The sequence below is a fragment of the Equus przewalskii genome, chromosome 27, assembly GCF_037783145.1.
Source record: "Equus przewalskii isolate Varuska chromosome 27, EquPr2, whole genome shotgun sequence".
In the NCBI taxonomy this organism is placed as follows: domain Eukaryota; kingdom Metazoa; phylum Chordata; class Mammalia; order Perissodactyla; family Equidae; genus Equus; species Equus przewalskii.
The window spans coordinates 33408535-33429140 of NC_091857.1; the positions used below are offsets into that span (position 1 = coordinate 33408535).

Here is a 20606-nt window from a genome sequence, read left to right on the forward strand (position 1 = left end):
TTGAATGCCTCCTCCCGCTGCACGACACTCAAGGCAAGGCTGCTCTGGTCAGATGCGCTCACAATCAGAGGAACAGACTCTCACTGGGGCTAAAGCGAGAGTCCAGTTACCAAGACCATACGCATTAGATCCGCATCTATACACGTAAACTGACAACCAGGAACTAATCAACGTTTGAGGAAAATAAAAGCATGAAAAAGAGGCATACACTCAACACACATTAGAGCCAGCCCCCTCAGAGACAGCATCCATACAGGAACAGAGATGGAGGGCACTGTGTCTGGGATAAAAGAACGGCGATCTTGAAAAAGAAATCATGCTTCGAAGTGAAGTGAACAGGTGAACACACGGGCTACGTACTCTCTGAAGACACATTAGTGAGCTTATAGGTGAAGCCAACGGGTTCTCCTATGATGCACCTAAGAAATAACACAAGAGAAGTTCACGGAGCTGAAGAAGGTTCAGCCTTCAGAACGAACTAAAGGGACCACCCAATGCCGGGCATGCTGACAAAATAAGGATCCAGCCCTGGGCAAGTGCTTTGAAATTTTAGAACATGAAGGGTGGGAGATCTTGGAAGTTTTTTGTCGGGGAGGGGAGAGAGAGAGAAGAAACAGATGAGCACACACATTTGAGAATCAGATTGGCCTCAGTATGACAAGGCACCAGAAAGCCAGGGAGCTGTCTTTCAAAGTTCTAAGGGCAAATGATATTAGAGCTAGAATTTTCTGCCTAACAAGCTAGGATTCAAATGTGACATCAAAGTAAGATATTTTTCAGACACTCAAGGATTTTAAGTTCACTCTTTACCCTTTCTGAAAGAATGACAGTAGGATGTATTCCAGCTAAACAAAAAATAAATCGAAGAAAACATAAGCAAGTGAAAACAATGGTGAGCAATGAATGTGGTAAAACTTAACGGTTAACGCTAGATAATATGACTATGATACTTCAGGCAACTATTAAGAAATGGTTTCTAAGCCAATAAAGGCTTAACATTTGGAAAAATAAATGACAAACCAGAACTTAGATTTCAGATGACTTCAACAAATGGGGGGAGTGTGATGGGAGAAAAATGCAAAAATGTTACAAACCTTGGGCCAGAAGGTACTTATTCTCAATGCTTACAATTGTCTTAAACTTATAATGGTCTATGTATGTTTGAACACTTAAGGGTAACTACTAGGAAAGTAACACCAGCAGCGTCACCCATGTGGACAGGTTTCAGCGGAGCTTCCAGACTAAGACAGATGAGGAAGAAGGACCTGGCCGCCCACATCTGAAACACTGGCCCTGAGAGCCCTGTGAACAGCAGAGCACAGTCTGCCACAGTCCCGGAAGGGGAGAGGACGGCGCAGAAAGACCTGGCAGGGTTCCTCTGTGCTGTGCACAGAGTTGCTAGGAGCCAGAATCGACTCAACGGCACTAACAACAAACTAGGAAAGTAGAAATAGGATGTTAGAGAAAAAAGGAGCAAACAACAATATAAACAGAAAAAACCCCACAACCCTCACAAACCTAATCACTCAGACTGAAGGCAGGGAAAAAAGAATAATTTCATGCCCAAATAGAGAACACGGGGCAACAGTCTGTCAGGGGCACATGGTTTCTAAGAAAACACCCGGCAGGCATTGGAGCGTGAGGCACACGTTACCTCTTTGACGTTCTGCAGGGTTTCAGGTGTGATGGTGAAATCCACGGGGCTCGGGGTCAGTTTCCCCTTCTGAGGCTGAAACGGGAGGAAAACCAAAATCAGCTGCTTGAGGGCCAAGAGTTCCACAGTCAGACTCCTCTTTCTCTCTTTTTTTTTTAAAATATTGGCACCTAGGCTAACAACTGTTGCCAATCTTCTTTTTTTTTTTTAAGGATTGGCACCTGGGCTAACAACTGTTGCCAACTTTTTTTTTTTCTGCTTTATTTCCCAACCCCCGCCCCTGGTACATAGTTGTATATCCTAGTTGCAGGTCCTTCTAGTTGTGGGATGTGGGACGCCGCCTCACTGTGGCCTGATGAGCGGTGCCATGTCCACGCCCAGGATCCGAACCCTGGGCCGCCGAGGCGGAGCGCGCGAACTTAACCACTCGGCCACGGAGCCGGCCCCCAGACTCCTCTTTCTCTTAAAGGAATGAAGAGGAGCATAACGAGCCAGGAAGAACCGGTACCCAGAGGCAGGATGCCTGGTTCTAAACACAGCTCTGCCAACAACAATGTGCAGTTCTCTGTCAAATTTCTTCATCCCCCTGACTCAGTTTCCTCATCTGTAAAATGAGGGGATAGACTTCTTAGTCTCTAAGGTCCCTTTCAGGTGCAGAATTTAAAAATTAGACCTAAAAGGGGCCAGCCTGGTAGCGTAGTAAAGTTTGCATGCTCTGCTTTGGCGGCCCAGGGTTTACAGATCAGGATCCTGGGCACGGACCTAGCACTGCTCGTCAAGCCATGCTGTAGGAGTGTCCCACATAAAACAGAGGAAGATTGGTACAGATGTTAACTCGGGGCCAATCTTCCTCAGGAAAACAAAAAAAAATTAGACCTAAGAAACAGAATAGTATTGCTGGGAGATAGGTATCTTAAACCTGGCTTTTAGAATGAGAGCTAACACCAGAGTGTCTCAGTGTGCCACTGAATCTGCACGATGACCCTCTGGGGTGCTATGACTGTCACTGGTCCCACTTCACAGAGGAGGACAGTGGGGCGCAGAGGGCCTCAATGGCTTGCTCAAGCAAGTGGCAGAGGGGGGACTCAAACCCAGGTGGTCTGGCTCCACCACCAGGGCTGTCAGCCACTGAGCTACACAGCTGTCTATCTGCAAGAATCACACCTATAAATTAATGAATTAGAAATGTCACCATAATTAATTAACAACGATCATCTCCACATTACGTAACTGCAGAACCCACCAACATAGCCAAGCTTTGCCAGGGCCTGCCTGGCATCTTTACTCAGGGGCCAGGATCCAAAGGCCACGGATGCCAGAGGGCAGGGGGGCCGTGGGGGAGGAAGGGCACTGACCAATCCGCCAACTCCACTCACTGACCAGAAGCTTCTTCTCGGGACCACTCTTCTTGGAGATACTCTTTTTATGAACAGGTTCATGAGCACACTCTTTAGTGAATATACTCCTCCTTCAGAATGTAAGGAACATTTAACGTGTTGTCAACTACAGGTCACAGTGCGGTCTGGCCTTCCCGTGAAATCACTGGCAGGGAACACAGCCTTGCAAGCCGAGTGTTGACACAGCACCGGGAGCAGGGGGAAGCCCCACGGGCTCTGCCGTGGCCGCCTACCCTGAGGGGAGCTGACCAACAAGGGGCTGCGCAGTCATGACCAGGCTGTGGGTGGGGGCCCTAGGCTGGGGCCTGGCTCTGGGCAGGGGGCTGAATTTGGGCTCGTTCTTCTTCACAAAGTTGTAGACTCTTGTTATTAAGGACATAAAAGGGTATTATGTCTTTTATAGGTAATAATCTACATTAAAAAAATTTTTTTGCTTCAGTTTGAAGACTTTTGACGGAACAAAGGAAAATATTCATCAAAATCACATAACTTTGAAAAAAGATAAATATTTTTTCATATTTTACACAAATTTATATATTTTATCACTAAAAGAGACACTTCAAACACTGTGATTAAAAATTTATAAAGAGGGAAGCTACAACTGTTAGAAGTCCTAAAAAGTCAAAAAAATGACACAAATAAAGGACATCAGTGATTTTGCCAATCTTATGCACAAGAGACTTAAGACTTACATTTTTACCTTTTTTGTGTGAGGAAGACTGTCCCTGAGCTAACATCTGTGCCAGTCTTCCTCTATTTTATGTGGGATGCCTCCACAGCAGGGCTTGATGAGCAGTGCTAGGTCTGCACCTGGGATCTGAACCTGCAAACCCTGGGCCACCGAAGCAGAGTGTGCAAACTTCACCACCACGCCACTGGGCTGGCCCCAAGACCTACATTTTTACTTTTTAATCACTATTAAAAGATACTCATGGACACTTCATAATAGTGTAAAGGAAACGCAACTGCAAATTTTCCATAAAAATTAACTGCATCACAATGTAGTTTATTACATTGGCAAAGGCGTGGGACACGTGTGGGCCCCTGGCCGCAATGTCCTGCTCATGGCACTCAAGCTGTGGGCTGCACTATGTAACGAGCCAGGAAAGCCGTGGCCTTGCTGGCTGTGCAGTCCAGGTGATGCGGTGACATGGGCTCAGGCCCGTGGAATCCACACGCTCACAGAGGGCAGGTCTCTTTCAGCTCTGTGAGGCCCTCAGGAGCGGTGTTTCCGAGTCAGCCCAGGAGGATGCCTGGCAGCAGCCGCAGGCCCGCTAGGTGCTCTGGTACCACTCTCAGCCACCGCATCCAGGCTCCACGTGCCTGAACACCTCCAGGAACCCCAGTTTTGCTAACTTTTGTCCCTGAACTGCTGAGACTCAAATTGAAGCCAGAGGTACCAGAGGATGAGTCTAGGGAGCTGGTCAAGGGAGGGAACCAGGCCACAGCAGAACCGGGAAGGAGGGGCAGGACCGGCCCTGAACCAGAGGCCGTCCAGTGAGCGTGCAGCACAGGGAAGGGAAGGCCCAGGCATGGCAGCAGCAGGGATACAGGACCCGGAAAGGCCCGAGAGACACGAGGAATCGACGGTTATCAGCATGAGTATCTGTCACCAAAGTGTCACACCAAGGGCAGGCACTGCCAGTCACTCCTAGGGTTCTGCATGATGACCAAGGAATAGCAGGGAGGGGCTGCAGAGGACTCTGAATCCGCCATGAATTCACTTGGAGACCCTGCAGTGGTAGGGGAGGGGATCCAGTCCCCTAAGTTGGCATGTGAAAGGAATTTTTAAAGAACATTTTGTCACTGCGAAATATTAGCAAAAGGTGTTGTGAGAGGCAACCCACCCTGGCCCTGAGTGTCCCTGTATGTTTGTGCTGGGGATGCCACAATTGTGAGGCCCTGACCATTCTTTACCCGGGCCCGGCCATCTCTGAGCTGTGTTGGCTGTAGCAACCTTGAGGGAGGAGGTGATGTCTCCCTCCGGGCAAAGAGCAGGCTTGCTCACTGCTTGCTGTAACAGAGGTGGGCTCCCCAGCTTGGTGCTCCTCAGCCAAGGCATGAACCCCCTCAGGTCCAGTGTCATTTGGGCCTGTGGCATCACCCTGTGGGACTCTGGGCCCAAGGGAATGATGCACATGCTGATGCTCACACTGCTTGCTATGCCAGGAGAAACCAGGTCCCTTGTCTCTGACCCAGAGTCTCGTGTCTCTCAGCAGCCACAGAACAGTAACAGGCTAACTTATTAGCCTGTAAGTAGGGTAAACTCCCCGACCCCACAGAAGAGTCCTAGTATTAAGGCCCTGAGCCCCCAAGCACAGCTTACAGCAGAGTGAACGATGAATTCACAGGTCTTTGTCAAGTCCTTGGCCAGCAGAGACCGCTTCATGTCACAGCGCAGGGTGTACTAGAGGGAGAAGTTGGAGAAGAAAAGGTCATTTTAGCGCGATTTGCTTTCATCTTGGAATTATATTCAGAGAGGCAAGTCAGTCAATATTTTAGGGAAACTGTCCAATTAATGTATTATAGGAAATGAATATACATAATGGGGGGGGGTTACTGCTCAAAATAAACGCTTTTCTACAAAAAAACAAAAAACACTTTAAGGTTGTTCCTCAGCCTAGTCCCACAGCCGTCCTGTAGCTGGACCCACTGGAACACAGGTGCAGGGTCTTACCTGGAACACAGAAAAAGACCAGACCGGCGGAAGAGAAAGAACATGCACTTAGGAGAAGCTAGCTCAAATCCAGTTATCTGTCTTACTGTGTGAGCCCGGACAAACAACAATTTCTCTGATCTTCGGCTTCCCGCCCCGTGGAACGGGGATATTAAACCTGCCTTCAGTGAGAATCAAATGAGACCACATGTGAAAAGCATTTAGTGCAGGGCCTGGCAGCTCTTGATAAAACAGCACCTGTTTTGTTGTAAGGATTAGAAAACCTATGTTGCAAGGACTAGAAATGGCTGGAACAGCATCTGGCACTTCAGAGACCAACTGGAGGAAGCGAGTTGCTCTCCGCTCCCTCTCACTGCCGAGGGCTCCGTGCGCACAGCCTGGCACGTGGCGTGGGCGGGGTGGGGGTGGGGGGACTCAGTCACACCCTGCCCTCGGGGCATCTGTGCACTGAAGGCAAGTTACACGCAGTAACAAGGTCCAAAGACCGGCACTCCAGGACATCTCAGAACTAGCTCCTCACATTTTAACCTTAAGAAGGAATAACAAAGGGACAGTCTTTTTTCAAATTTTTATTTTGGAAAATTCAAACATATACAAAGGCAAAGAAGAGTGAAAGGAAGCCGCACATCCCATCAGCCAACGCCCCCATGGTCAGCTCGGGGCTGATCTGATTCAACTACTCTTCCCTCAGTGCGCCCCACGCCCCGTCGGCCAATACACAGACGGATCCTGCGTGCACAATAAAGCGCGCGTGGAAGTAAGGCAGCATCTTGCTTTTAACAGCCGCATTCGATTTCTCTGCTGTCCCCACGCTGTTTTTCTGAACGAGCCACTGCCGGTGCGCTGCCGCAAGGTGGGCCCTGCCTCCCCGAGGGCGAGCCCCACAGCAGAGCCGGTCACTGAGTGAAGCAGGCTCCGACCGGAGACTGTTCTCACAGCCCCGTCCACGCGCCCAGAGACTGGCAACAAAACTCCACAGCAAGGTCACTGTCTTAATGCTAATCTCAAAAAAATCGCATAACCTGTGTTTAATAAAGTTAGCTGCTATTTTAATCACCCAGGAAAAACTTCTGAATTACATTAAAAATAATTTATATAACTGGGACTATATACATACTTGAATCAAGAAGCTACATTATTATCAACAACCTGTCTACATTAAACAAGAAGTTACTAGATATTTAAGGTACCACTTTTAAAACATTAAAAAAAATTTTTTTTTTTAAATAATCATCCCTTGTGTGCAAGGATCTTTTTTTATATATATTCTCTATGGAGATTTCAATCTGGTGTCCCCGAGCAGATACGCTCAGTGGGGGCTGGGCTACTATACATGTATATGTATGTCTATGTGTGCATTACGTATGTATACATACATATCGTCCTCTTCCTGTACACCCCACACGCGGTCTAGAGGGGGCAGTATTTTGTTCCGCCTTGCCTGGTCTCTGATTCGTCTCCCGATGGGAACTTCCCATTAGTCTCCAGGTGCAGGCAGGGCTGACCTCCCCCGCCCGGACCTGGGTGTAGAAGTGACCAGTAAGCCCAGACTGGCGCTGGGACTACAGGAAAGAATCCCTTCTGCTGGGGTTGCCAACCCAGTGGACCGTAAGCCCTGCAGCCACTGGCTGGCCGCCAGCTCCGCCATGGCAAGGGGAGAGGCTGCCCGAGGCTGCAGCCGGCACAGAAGAAAGCCAGCCGGAGACAGGACTGGGGTCCGCCCCGGCCTCGACATGCCGCTGGAGTTGCGAGGCCTAAGGTCCAACACCCCTTTTTTGGCTAAGTCAATTTGGGTTGGATTTTTATAACTTGCAAACAAAAGGATGTGAATACAGGCATCAACTTTTGGTCACTAGATGTTTTTTAGGTGTGAAAGCAATAATTAGTAATATAAGCCAGTCGGTGATAAGTGAGGGAGGGGAGAAAAGAGGAAAACACTGACATTATGTTCTAGGAATTGGGTAAGTTCCCTCCCGTGCACTTTCTCAATCCTAACAACACAAACATAAGAACTGTTAGGATATCATCAGGACAGTCAGCATTAATTCATTTACTCAATCACTCACCAAACATTACCTGGCACATCCTCTGTGCCAGCTGCTATGCTAACGAAGCACTTCACGCCAAGACCTCATCAACCCTCCAGGAGCTGAGGTCAGGCAGGCTGCTCCGGGTCACAGAGGTGGGATTGGAATTTACACCTGCCAGCTGCCAGAACCCATGCTCTGAACCTGTACGTAACACTGTAGTTCAAGCCCAGATCTGTCTGCCGCAGAGCCCCGGATCTTTTCACTTTATCCTGATCTCTCCCAGTTACTAAGGAGCCAGCCAGGTGGTGTGAGCTACAGCAGGTCAGAGGGGTCTGGAGGGCCAGGCTTGAGCAGGGCGCCAACAGGAAGTGCAAGATGCAGTCTTGTCGACTGTCAGTAAACACAATATCAACAGGAACAAAGAAAGAAGATGCCTGTCTAGATTTAAAGCAGACTCCTAAGAAGGATATTTTTAACTGTGAGAAAGCATGACTAGCATCTTATAAACTAATTCTGAAGACACAATGCCAGCAGACGTGTTGGTGCTGCTCTATTCTGTGTGACAGTATGGAATCTTGCTAGTACAGCCACAAGAGTAGAATGAACATAATAAAACTTGCCTACAATTTAAATAACTTTTAAAAAAATAGTTGCACAAAAGACAACTAGAAAAGACTGACAGATTCTTGAGTGCACTGTGTAATAATAAAAATGAGAAATGAATGCAACGTGATGGAGAAGAAGACGCGTGAACATCATCAGGCCCTCCATCACCCAGACACTGCAAGTTGGTGATTTCATACTGGCTACATTTTAAATCCTTTCCTCTGTCGTATGATTTTTACATTATGTTACTATCAAACAATTTAAATTACAAATGTAAAATGTCTTTGTTGCTATATAATTTTTTTTTGGCTGAGGAAGATTAGCCCTGAGTTAACATCTGTGCCAATCTTCCTCTACTTTGTACGTGGGTCACCTCCACAGCATGGCTGACAAGTGGTGTAGGTCCGTGCCCAGCATCCGAACCCGCGAAACCCAGGGCTGCCGAAGCAGAGCACACGAACTTAACCACTCGGCCATGGGGATGGCCCCTCCTATTGCATTTGAAATAGTTTCCAATTTACACACAGCTATGTGGGAACACAAGTACACAAGTTTTGTATGGATACCTGTATGCCTTTCTTGGCAATATTTGGAAAAGGATGAGATTTCCAATTTTATTTTAAACATACTAATCTTTTAACAAGAATGATAAACATAGGGGAAAGTAACAAGAAGTATGACGAGTGAAAATCTGAGATTATTCTGTTCAGTTTCTAACGAACGTATGCTGGTATTATTAAATAAACAGTACTAAAGAACTACTGTGTGGGTAATGTAAGTTAATGCTGATTCTGGAAAGAGAATAAAAATAATTTTCAAGTGAAACGTTTGAGATATTTTCAGTCTTGCTAAAAGGGCGTTTTTCATTTACCTTCTTTCATGGTGAAGGTATTTCCACCCTACAAAGCTGGTCAGAGCACATATGTGTGGACATCAGCCACCTGTATGTCTATGCAAGCTGCTCCCTTTGAACCTAGATGCTCACCCAATCATCACTGTTACTGCCCAAGGGCTGTCCAAGGCCTTCAGTGCATATACTGCCTGAAACAGGTGCACCAATAATAAAGGCCTAGAAATGTTTTTTTCTTTACACAGACATGCACTGCAATAGAGTACATCATACCACACGGGTTTCTTCTTGACAGATCTTTCAGGCAATTCATAAAACTTACAGACAAACCTCTGGTTAAACTCTCTCAAGTGTTTTGAGGATTTCTATTTTAAAAGTGCCATATTTTAAGCAGGGGAATTGTCTCTACCGAGACAAAATGATCAGCTAAAACTTAATAAATCAGAAAGTTCCTAACTTCAGCCCTCTTGCACACACGTAAGACAAAATAGTTCTGGCTCCTCTGGCGAGGGGAACCGGTACAGGCTGGACACACAAAAGCACCTTTCTTTCCACTGAACACAGGAAAAGGCTCTCTTTCTCTCGCTCTGAGTCATGACTCCAAACTGCACCCGAGACAACAATAGCAACTGTGGAAGGGGCCTGCCCAGCAGAGGTAGACGGGAAGTCATAAATCCACTTCCCCTCACTCACGAGGTTTGTTCAAGAAAACACACAAGCCTGTGTTAAAGTAGCAGCCTTTGGTATTAAACAGAGATGTTTATACATATAAAACAGACAAGTCAGTGCCGGTGCCAGAGAGAAGTGCGGGCCTATCTGTGGCCAACAATAAAAGTCCCCTCACAGGCCCCCCATGTGGCCTGAACAGAGCCCAAAGGAAACAAAGCAATTTTTAAAAAGAAGTTACAGCGTGGGTCCTCCAGGATTCCTATCAAAAATAATGCTCACACATGACATGAGTTCTGCAGGGCAAAATGAGAAATCACCACAGAGTGTCCGTGGGAGAGCTCAGCAATAATGACAGAGTTCAATTCTCGGGTCCACATATTAGTTCTCAGTGAAAGAGAGACCCAGCTGTTCTGTAGAAGGAGGTTATGCAGTCAACGCATGGGGCGGGAAACTCACCTGAATGTTGACAAACACGCCGTGGTAAGTCTCATACAGAACCTTGTTCCCCTTCACGTGCAGAGGAAACTCAAAAGGAATCTCTGTTTTGCCGGGGGGGAATTTCCCTGGCTTCACCATTTCGAGGGTGCTGTTGATGATCTGGATAGGCTGCAAAGAAAAACCAGCTCAGCCCACAACACGCACTGTGAGACGCACTTTCAAATCTCTCCCGAAACACACCGTATCCCAAGCCCTGGCATGCTACCATCACGGTGTCTTGGGCAGCACAGAGCTGGAGATGAATGGGGAGTCGGTTCAAGTCTTTGGCACAAGAATGGCTCACTGACCGTATTGGATGCTTAGGTGTTTGGTGCACAGTAGGAAGTAAACCGCTATTTCCCTCTCCTCTCCCCAGATACCTCAGTTAACTGTCCCACCGACCCTCCCGGCAGGCACCCCATCTTCAGAAGGAAGACGTGGATGAGGCACAGTGGAGGTACTTGACGAGGAGGGCTGCCATCTGAACCCATGCTCCTCCTCACCGGCCTGCGTCTTCTTGGCTCATGCCACTCCAGATGGCATCAGCCTCCTGGGGGCCTGAACACCGCCAGCCTCGTGGGGCCAAGCAGGGCCTCTGTTCAGCCCTGGGCAGGCCTCGGCTGGGGCTCCAGGGAGGGAGATGGCACTAACATTTGGGACCTGCCTAAAAGGCGGGTAGCACACCTAACTAGTTAAGGGATTTTAAGCTTTGGGTTAGCACCACTGTAAGAAAGTCCATAACTTACGAAGGGAGTCGCCACATTGTGGAACAACAGGAAGGCCCTGAATGTGAACACAGTTAATGACCCCGTCCTTCCTCTAAACTCGTTCCCCTCAAAACTTAAGGAGTCCATATGTCCTTCAGGAAGAGGAAACCGTAAGCACAGAAAAAGAGTTTACATTCTGGAATGCAGAACTCCACCCTACGCAACAAAAAGGGAAGAAGGGCCACGGCTCTTGTCTCCCCTCACCTGAACGCCAGATCCAAGAGCAGCAGCCGACACGGCGAAAAGGCCAATTTTGTTCTGGAAAGGGAAGCGCCAGAAGCCACAGGCACAACCTCTCGGAGCTCTGGTCTCTTGGATGGCTGAAATTAGTCCCCCCGAGTCCTCCTATCCTATCTGACAGGACGGAGAACAGGCTGACTTCCAGTGACAGGATGTATTCAGAATCAAAATGTCTGAGTATTTTTTGAGTTTGATGAGTAAATATTAATAGTATGACTATCAGTTTTTTATCTTGTAAAATAAGGACAGATAACAATAATAAAGCCAGACAGCAAGTAAAAACCGCCCCAAACCCGCGAACAATGAGCCGGAATGTGCAAGCGAAGCAGCCTTACCTTCACGGAATTATAGAAGGCCTCGAAGACGCCCACGCTCTTGGCGCTGAGCTGCAGGTTCACGGTCCCCTCCACCGTCAGAAAGAGGCCCTGGTGCTGGACTGGGTCCTTGCCAGACACGACCACCACCCCCGAGAGCATCTCCTAGGAGAGGAATTCCTATTGTCATTTTAAAATTTATATTGGAAATTTAATTTCCCAGTCAAATTAGCACGTTTCCTTCATTCACCTTGTTTATTAGCAAAAGTCAGTCCCAGTCACGATCAATTCGTTCAAAGATGCAGACGTTCATTGAGCCCATATTTCAGACCAGACACCTGGATGCCAGGATGGAGAAGGCAGGGCCCCTGGTGGGGGGCCAGGTGCCCACTGACAATTACAGGACAGGGCTGGACGCACACTGATGGGGAGCCCCGGGGGAGTAGTGAGCAATCTCATGCCATCTCAGCCCTCCTGACACTTTCACTCCCGCTGGGAGAACCCCAACAAATGTCTGACTTCAAAAGGGCAAGGGGGCAAGTGGCAGCCGCACACATCACACATGCGCACGGCTACAATCTCTTCGGAAGGACTACAATAAAATAAAGCCCTCTGCTGTAGGTTCTTCCTCAACTACGCCGACTAAAACAACTGCCTTTTCAATGCATGAGTAATTCAACACCAGTGTTAGCCTGGCGTCCTCTCTGCCCAGAACGCCTCACTGAGGAGCCGTCTGAGGTCGGCAGTACGACACACGGAGACAACACCCCACTGTCAGCAGAGACCCTCCTGGCTCCCTCCACGGCCCTGTGCACTTTGGTGACATCCAAGCCCAGATTTCCCTGGTTCATAAATCATTTAAGAAGGATTTCACAACAGACTGTCCATTCATTCATCTGTAGGTAATGACTGAGTAACAGAATATGGACATTACATCCTTTATTGGATGGCAGTTTCTTCCTGTCGCCACAGAACTCGACAGTCTCAATGTGCTATGGGGGTTTGAGTGGAAAAGGAAGTTGAGGAGATTAAATAGTGTCAACCCGAGCGGAAAGAGAATCCACAGTAAATAGAAAACGATGTGTTTCTGAAGTGACCTTTGGGAACGTAGCATGACTGCTGTCACATGGTAATACAATGGCAGAAGATTCTTGACAACAAAACCAAAAAAAGAAAGACAGCAAAAGTAAAATGGTCTGAGGATCAAAGCATTAAAAACTTCTGTCCTCTTGGTGTTTAAATCTGTTTACCTTTTATTTCCTCTAGACATCTAGTGAAAAACTTTCACCAAGTGCTCGCATTATGTGCAATTTGGGGAGCAGGGGATATTCTATGTCACTTAAATGTGCTAAATATTTTGGTTTTGTTTCCTACTCTCCCATAAAAAGTGCATACAAAAATTTAAAAGAAAATTCCTCTGAAATAAGTTAACTTTTAAATTTAATTAAAATTTTCTATTAATTTTTGTACAACCCAAATCAAACAGAAATCTAATTAAAAAAAATTTTTAATGCACTAGTATATTTTTAAAAATCTACTTGACTACTATGTCCCAGAAATAAAATGAGACAAAATAAGTTCATGAACTTTATCAATTGAACAACACAATAGCACTTGAGGACAGTTCTGCTCCTATCTAACTGCAACATTTTCAGTTAATCTCGTGGGAACCGGATCTGGGCTGACTATGGATTGGCATATTATAATCATGACATCAATAGAACCTTTTCCTTCCTTAATCTCAATGGCCTAAGAAGGAAAAAGCAGTGAAGCACCTTGGGAGTAAGCAAAGTAAATATTTTATGACCCTAGGGCCTCTTGTGGCATTCTTTGATTTAATTAAGAAAGAATATAGCAGAGGGAATACAAAACTAACAAAATATGTGCAGATAAATGAGGCATCCTTATGATATACAGGTCTGTTCAGTTCCTACCAACAAAAGAGGGACATGGTTAGTCCAAGAGTAGCTCAAGGAGCCAAGAATTTTAGAAACAAGATGGTTCAACAAGGAGTTGAGACTCATAACAATGAGAAAACAGACAATACTTTTTTTTGGTTTTTGTTTTGTTGATGTTGAGCTATAATTAACATATAACATCTTATTAATTTCAGGTGTACCCGACAATTCCTGATTGATTCTGGGAAAAGAGGATAGAATGAACTTGAATAAGTAAAATTAAGGAAAACTCAAGACCTCACCAAGAACTTCCCCCTCAGACTTTTGTCTAGAACTCTCAACAAGGAGAAAATGAGATCATGGCTCTGGATAGTGCCAATATCTCACCCGACGTAATATAGGGGTCCTTCGACTGGGGGCCATGATTTCAAAGAGGGGCCGCTCACAGAACCCCAGAAACGATATACAAAGTCATCCACACGTGTGCTAATTTTTAGGGAGAAGAGCCATAGCTTTTGTCATATCATCAAGGAGACCCTTGACCTGAGAAAGGTTAAGAAACACAGAAGAGGAGAGATGTAGGCCTGACACTTGCATGCATACAGAAGACACGAGGTGACAGCGCCCAGTGCCTTAGCCTGCATGCCTCACCCCTTAAAGGGAACTTGCAACCGTGCTAATCGTCTAGGTGGGCCAGCACGGATGCCTCTGATCCCACCAGTGCCATGAAAACCTTACCCTCTGCAAGGTGACACGTTCAAGGGAACCATGTCACAGAGAGTCTGCTGCAAGTCAGCTCAAGTCCCTGCCCTGGAGGGCTAAGTCTAGAGAAAGGCTTCAAGCAGCCAGCTGCAACCACAAACCAAAAGACCGGGCGGGGAACCAGGCTACTGGGCACACCCCGGCCTTTGCGGGCACGCCGCCTTTCAGCAGCAACCACTACCAAGTTCGTCCAAAGGGTGGTAAGAGACTACATTTTCTAACTCTGTCTTCTCGAAATATGAAAGGCCACTACCAAGCTAGACAGCTTTGTCTTTTTTGTTCTCTGGAATGAAACGCCAAACCCATAATTAGGACTCTGGGTTCGAAGATGGTGGCGTCAAGTCAGCATTCCCCTCCAGCTTCCTGGAAATCACCCAAAAGAACAAGAAACAAAACCACAAACTCCATTTTCGGCGAAGCAAGGAGACAGTCAAATACCATGAAATAGATGTAAGAGCAGCTAAAAAGAGTGAAGACTGCGCAGGCGGGCATGCGGTATAAAGGCGAAACAAGCCCCTCGGCTGTGGAAACACGCTTCTGGAAGGTGAGGGACACCTGGGAGCAGCCGCACTGGTCACAGGCCTCGCTGGGGCTGGCCGGGCTCTAAGTAGCAGAGGCGGCGGCGAGGAACCCTACAAACCCGCCCCACGCAGGGAGCAAGGAGCAGTGGGCTCTGCGGCAGTCAGAGAGGCCCCTGGCACTGGGAAACCTCCCCAGCTGCTTATCTCACAGGGGGAAGAAAAGGAAAGGAAAAAATAAAGAAACGCACCGTAAAACCTCAGCCAGCCTGGTCTAGGAATAAAGCCACCTCCTACAGGAAGGAGACATGCAAAGAACCAGCGGAGGAGCATGCACAGGACATGTAATGGATTTAAAAACGAGGGATGACTCATATGAGGAATTTAAAATTATGGACTAAGAACAGTTTAGTGGAAACCAGGGGAAAGGTGGGGTGGGGGGTGGGCACAAAGGGTGAAGCAGTGGGCACAAAGGGTGAAGTGGTGCACCTACAACACGACTGACAAACATTAATGTACAACTGAAATTTCATAAGATTGTAACCTATCAATAACTCAATAAAAAAAATAATAAAAATTAAAAAAAAATAAAATAAAAACGAGGGATGAGGGGGGCTGGCCCCGTGGCCGAGTGGTTAAGTTCGTGCGCTCTGCTGCAGGCATCCCAGTGTTTCGTTGGTTTGAATCCTGGGCGCGGACATGGCACTGCTCATGGAGCCACACTGAGGCAGCGTCCCACATGCCACAACTAGAAGGACCCACAACGAAGAATATACAACTATGTACCTGGGGGTTTTGGGGAGAAAAAGGAAAAAAAAATAAAAAAATTTAAAATTAAAAAAAAAATGAGGGACAAGGGAAGGAGAGGGAGAGAAATCTAGGTCGCAGATGAATATACAAACGACAGACCACATCACTCTTCTTCGGCTTCTCATCTCACTCAGGGTAAAGGCCCAAGTCATTTCACTGCCTAAAAGGAGGAGGTGTCCCTCCCCCTGACCTCATCTCTTCCCCCCTTAGTCACTCCGATGCTCTCACTAGCCCCCTTGCTGTTCCTGTAACACCCTGCACAATCCAGCCTCGGGGCATCTGCACATGCTCTTCCCTCCACCTGGATGCTCTTCCTCCGGATACCCACACGGCTTGTGACAGTCTCTCTCCCTGACCTAACTCTACTCGGCCTCCCTGAGCTCTTTATCAACTAGCCTCAACTTTTGGATTTCTGTGTTCCTCTCTGCATCACCCAATTTTAGTAAGAATTCTGCTAAGTCAGTTGAGCCATCCTCCAGGTCTGATCACCCCTGATATTTGATGGGGTTCCTCATCCTCCACCATCCCCCACATGATGTCTCATCACCCTGGACCACCTTCAGCAAGAACCCCGGTAGGTCAGTTTAGCCAGGATGCCCCCTGACCCATGATGTTTCTTCTCAGTAATTTTCCATCCACTGACTTGCTCCTGGGTTATTGATTCCCACTTGCCCATGCTGTAGTTGGAGTTGAGCCGGACCTGTCTCCCACTGCTAGACCCCATTATACTGTTGCCAGAGTTCCCCCTTGAATAAAGCCTGCCTTACCCTCTTTAACAAGTATCATGAATAATTTTTTCTTTAACACGTATTCCCTTATCTCCATCAAGTCACTGCTCAAATGATACCATTTTTTTTATTGAGTTTATAATAGTTTACATCAATGTGAGATTTCAGTTGTACATTATTTCCTGACTGTCACCACATAAGTGCTCCCCTTCACCCCCTGTGCCCACCTCCCAACCCCCTTCCCCCAGTAACCACTGAACTGTTTTCTTTGTCCATGTATTTGTTTATATTCCATATATGAGTGAAATCATCTGGTGTTTGTCTTTCTCAGACTGGCTTATTTCACTTAGCATAATTCCCTCCAGGCCCTTCCATGTTATTGCAAATGGGATGAATTTGTCTTTGTTTATGGCTGAGTAGTATTCCATTGTATATATACATACCACATCTTCTTTATCCAATCATCTGTCGATGGGCACTTGGATTGTTTCCATGTCTTGGCTATTGTGAATTGTGCTGCAATGAACATAGTGATGCATATGCTACTTTGGATTGTTGATTTCAAATTGTTTGGGTGGATACCCAGTAGTGGGATACCTGGGTCATATGGTAGTTCTACTTTTAGTTTAGTTTAGTTTTTTTCCCCTGCTTTTTCTCCCCAAATCCCCCCAGTACATAGTTGTATATTTTAGTTGTGGGTCTTTCTAGTTGTGGCATGTGGGACGCTGCCTCAGCATGGCCTGATGAGCGGTGCCATGTTCGTGCTCAGGATCTGAAGCCGCCAAAGCAGAGTGCACGAACGCAACCACTGGGCCATGGGGCTGGCCCCTATTTTTAGTTTTTTGAGGAATCTCTATACTGTTTTCCATAGTGATTGCACCAGTTTGCATTCCCACCAGCAGTGTGTGAGGGTTCCCTTCTCTCCACACTCTCTCCAACATTTGTTATTTTTAGTCTTAGTGATTATAGCCATTTTAACAGGTGTAAGGTGGTATCTTAGTGTAGTTTTGATTTGCATTTCCCTGATGATTAGTGATGTTGAACATCTTTTCATGTGTTTATTGGCCATCTGTATATCTTCTTTGGAAAAATGTCTCTTCATATCCTCTGCCCATTTTTTGATCAGGTTGTTTGTTTTTTTGTTGTTCAGTTGTGTGAGTTCCTTATATATTATGGAGATTAACCCCTTGTCAGATATACGATTTGCAAATATTTTCTCCCAATTGATGGACTGTCTCTTTGTTTTGATTCTAGTTTCTTTTGCCTTGCAGAAGCTCTTAGTAGGATGAACTCCCACTTGTTTTTGTTTCCCTTGTCTGAGAAGACATGGTATTTGAAAAGATTCTTTTTAGTTCGATGTCAAAGAGTGTACTACCGATATTATCTTCTAGAAGTTTTACAGTTTCAGGACGTATCTTCAAGTCTTTGATCCATTTTGAGTTTATTTTTGTGTATGGCGTGAGATAGTGGTCTACCTTTATTCTTTTGCACGTGGCTGTCCAGTTTTCCCAACACCATTTATTGAAGAGACTGTCTTTTCTCCGTTGTGTGTTCTTGGTATCTTTGTTGAAGATTAGCTGTCCGTAGATGTGTGGCCTTATTTCTGGGCTTTCAGTCCTGTTCCATTGATCTGTGTGACTATTTTTATACCAGTACCATGCTGTTTTGATCACTATGGCTTTGAAGTACGTTTTGACGTCAGGGATTATGATGTCTCCAGCTTTGTTCTTTTTTCTCAGGATTGCCTTAGCAATTTGGGGTCTTTGGTTGCCCCATATGAATTTTAGGATTCTTTGCTCTATTTCTGTGAAGAACGTCACTGGGATTCTGATTGGGATTGCATTGAATCTGTGGATTGCTTTAGGTAGTATGGACATTTTAACTGTGTTTATTCTTCCAATCCATGTGCATGGAATCTCTTTCCATCTCTTTATGTCATTATCAATTTCTTTCGGTAATGTCTTACAGTTTTTCATTGTATAAGTTCTTCACCTCCTTGCTTAAATTTATTCCTAGGTACTTTATTCTTTTGGTTGCAATTGCAAATGGAATTGTATTCTTGAGTTCTCTTTCTGTAAGTTTGTTATTGGAGTATGGAAAAGCAACTGACTTTTGTAAGTTGATTCTGTACCCTGCAACTTTACTGTAGTTGTTAATTATTTCTATTAGTTTTCCAATGGATTTTTGGGGGTTCTCTCTCTATATAAGATCATGTCGTCTGCAAACAGCCAAAGTTTCACTTCTTCACTCTCTATTTGGATTCCTTTTATTCCTTTCTCTTGCCTAACTGCTCTGGCCAAAACCTCCAGTACTATGTTAAATAAGAGTGGTGACAGCGGGCATCCTTGTCTTGTTCCTGTTCTCAGGGGGATGGTGTTCATTTTTTGCCCATTCAGTATGATGTTAGCTGTGTGTTTGTCATATATGGTCTTTATCATGTTGAGGTAATTTCCTTCTATCCCCATTTTGTTAAGAGTTTTTATCATAAATGGCTGTTGGATCTTGTCAAATGCCTTCTCTGCATCTATTGAGATGATAATGTGGTTTTTATTCCTCAATTTGTTGATGTGCTGTATCGCGTTGATTGACTTGCAGATGTTGAACCCTCCCTGTGTCCATGGTATGAATCCCACTTGATCATGATGTATGATCCTTTTGATGTATTGCTGAATTCGGGTTGCCAAAATTTTGTTGAGGATTTTTACATCTATGTTCATCAGCAATAATGGCCTGTAGTTTTCCTCAAATGACACCATTTTTGTGAGGCCTTCCCTGATCACCCCTATTTAAAACTGCACCGTCCCTCCCCAACACTCATATCCCCCCTCCCTGGCTCTGCTCTGTAGCACTTGTCACCTTGTAAAATACTACATAAGTACCTACCCATTTTATTTATTATCTGTACCCCCGGGATGTAAACACCACAAGGGTTGAGTGATCGCAAGAGTAGGCACTCAATGAATGTTCACTGAATGACTGCATGACCATTCAGAGGAAAAACCAGACCATCAAGCAGACGAAAATTGTGAACTTGGATTTCACCATGAATTTTTAAAATATATGAAGAAACAGCTTCCACAAAGGATGAACACAAAATGGAACTATAAGAGCTCAGGGATGATGAAATGGTGAGGCAAGAGAAAGAGATAAAAATAGAAGACAAGCTCAGAAAAGAGGTGGGAGGAAAAAAAAAGATCACATAAAAGAGGTGAAATACAAAGGCAAAATACACCAAGAGCAGAATACACAGAAGAGGCGAAAATACACAAAGGGCAGAAATGAGAAAAGTCAAACAGATCAAATGAAAATTTAAGAAAGAATTAAAAAGAATGACCAAAAAATTGATAAAAATGAGATAGGTGAGGAACATCCAAATATGCGTAATGAAGTTCCCGAACAAGAAAACTGAAATAACAGAACAAACGTTTACTGATAAAATTCTAAAATACTGCAAGGGTAAGTGAATCAGGAATGGCCACAAAACAGAGAGACTCTAACAAAATCATTCTACTTCCTTTAGGGGTCAGGCAAAAGATCAAGTCAATTATACAAGGAGAAAAAAGCAGACTTCTACACAGCCAAGGGCAACTCAGAACGAAAGCAGAGCAAGACCCACGACAGCGCTCAAGGAAACAAAGTGTGACTCTCGAATTTTATAGCTGCCTAAACAGTCACTAGAGTAGAAAGGGAGTTTTAAATGTGCAAAAGCATGCAAACAAACAAAAACCCCAAAGCACAGCGTATCAAAGTCCTTCTTGAGGAATTCACTAGATAGTAAAATATAACTCTCCGAGGGATGGCTAGAAAAAACAACGTCAAAAGGACCATTTATGAGGACTGAGTCCAGATAACTGTAAGAATTAAGACTGTGACATATGTGGGGATTACGGTGAGACAACAGAATGGGAAATACAAGTCCTGACAGTGCAGAAATTATTTAAATAACACTAGTCGGGAGAGTAAAGGAGCAAGAACACAGGAGGTGGTATTATGTACATGGTTTCCCTATCTTTGACAGCTGGGGTTTAAAAACGTCATTAAAGTCATGCTTTCCAACGTGGCAGCCACTAACCATATGTGGCTATTTAAATTTAAACTTATATTAATTAATATTAAATAAAATTTAAAGTTCAGGTTCTCAGTCGCACTAGCTACATCTCAAGTGCGTAAAAGCCACATTATGGTGAAGGGCTATCATAATGGACAGGG

General features: G+C 45.5%; 1 protein-coding gene across 2 annotated transcripts in view; it reads right to left on the reverse strand.

Moving 5' to 3' along the window:
• VPS26C (VPS26 endosomal protein sorting factor C) overlaps positions 1 to 20606 on the reverse strand; it is a 53777-nt gene that overhangs the window by 6889 nt on the left and 26282 nt on the right. For both annotated transcript variants that reach the window (XM_008539503.2, XM_008539512.2), the window contains exons 2-5: positions 11703 to 11846; positions 10340 to 10489; positions 5378 to 5458; positions 1655 to 1729 (exon numbers count right to left, since the gene is read on the reverse strand). In XM_008539503.2, coding sequence (XP_008537725.1) covers positions 1655 to 1729; positions 5378 to 5458; positions 10340 to 10489; positions 11703 to 11846 — 450 coding nt within the window. The remainder of the gene's footprint in view (positions 1 to 1654; positions 1730 to 5377; positions 5459 to 10339; positions 10490 to 11702; positions 11847 to 20606) is intronic.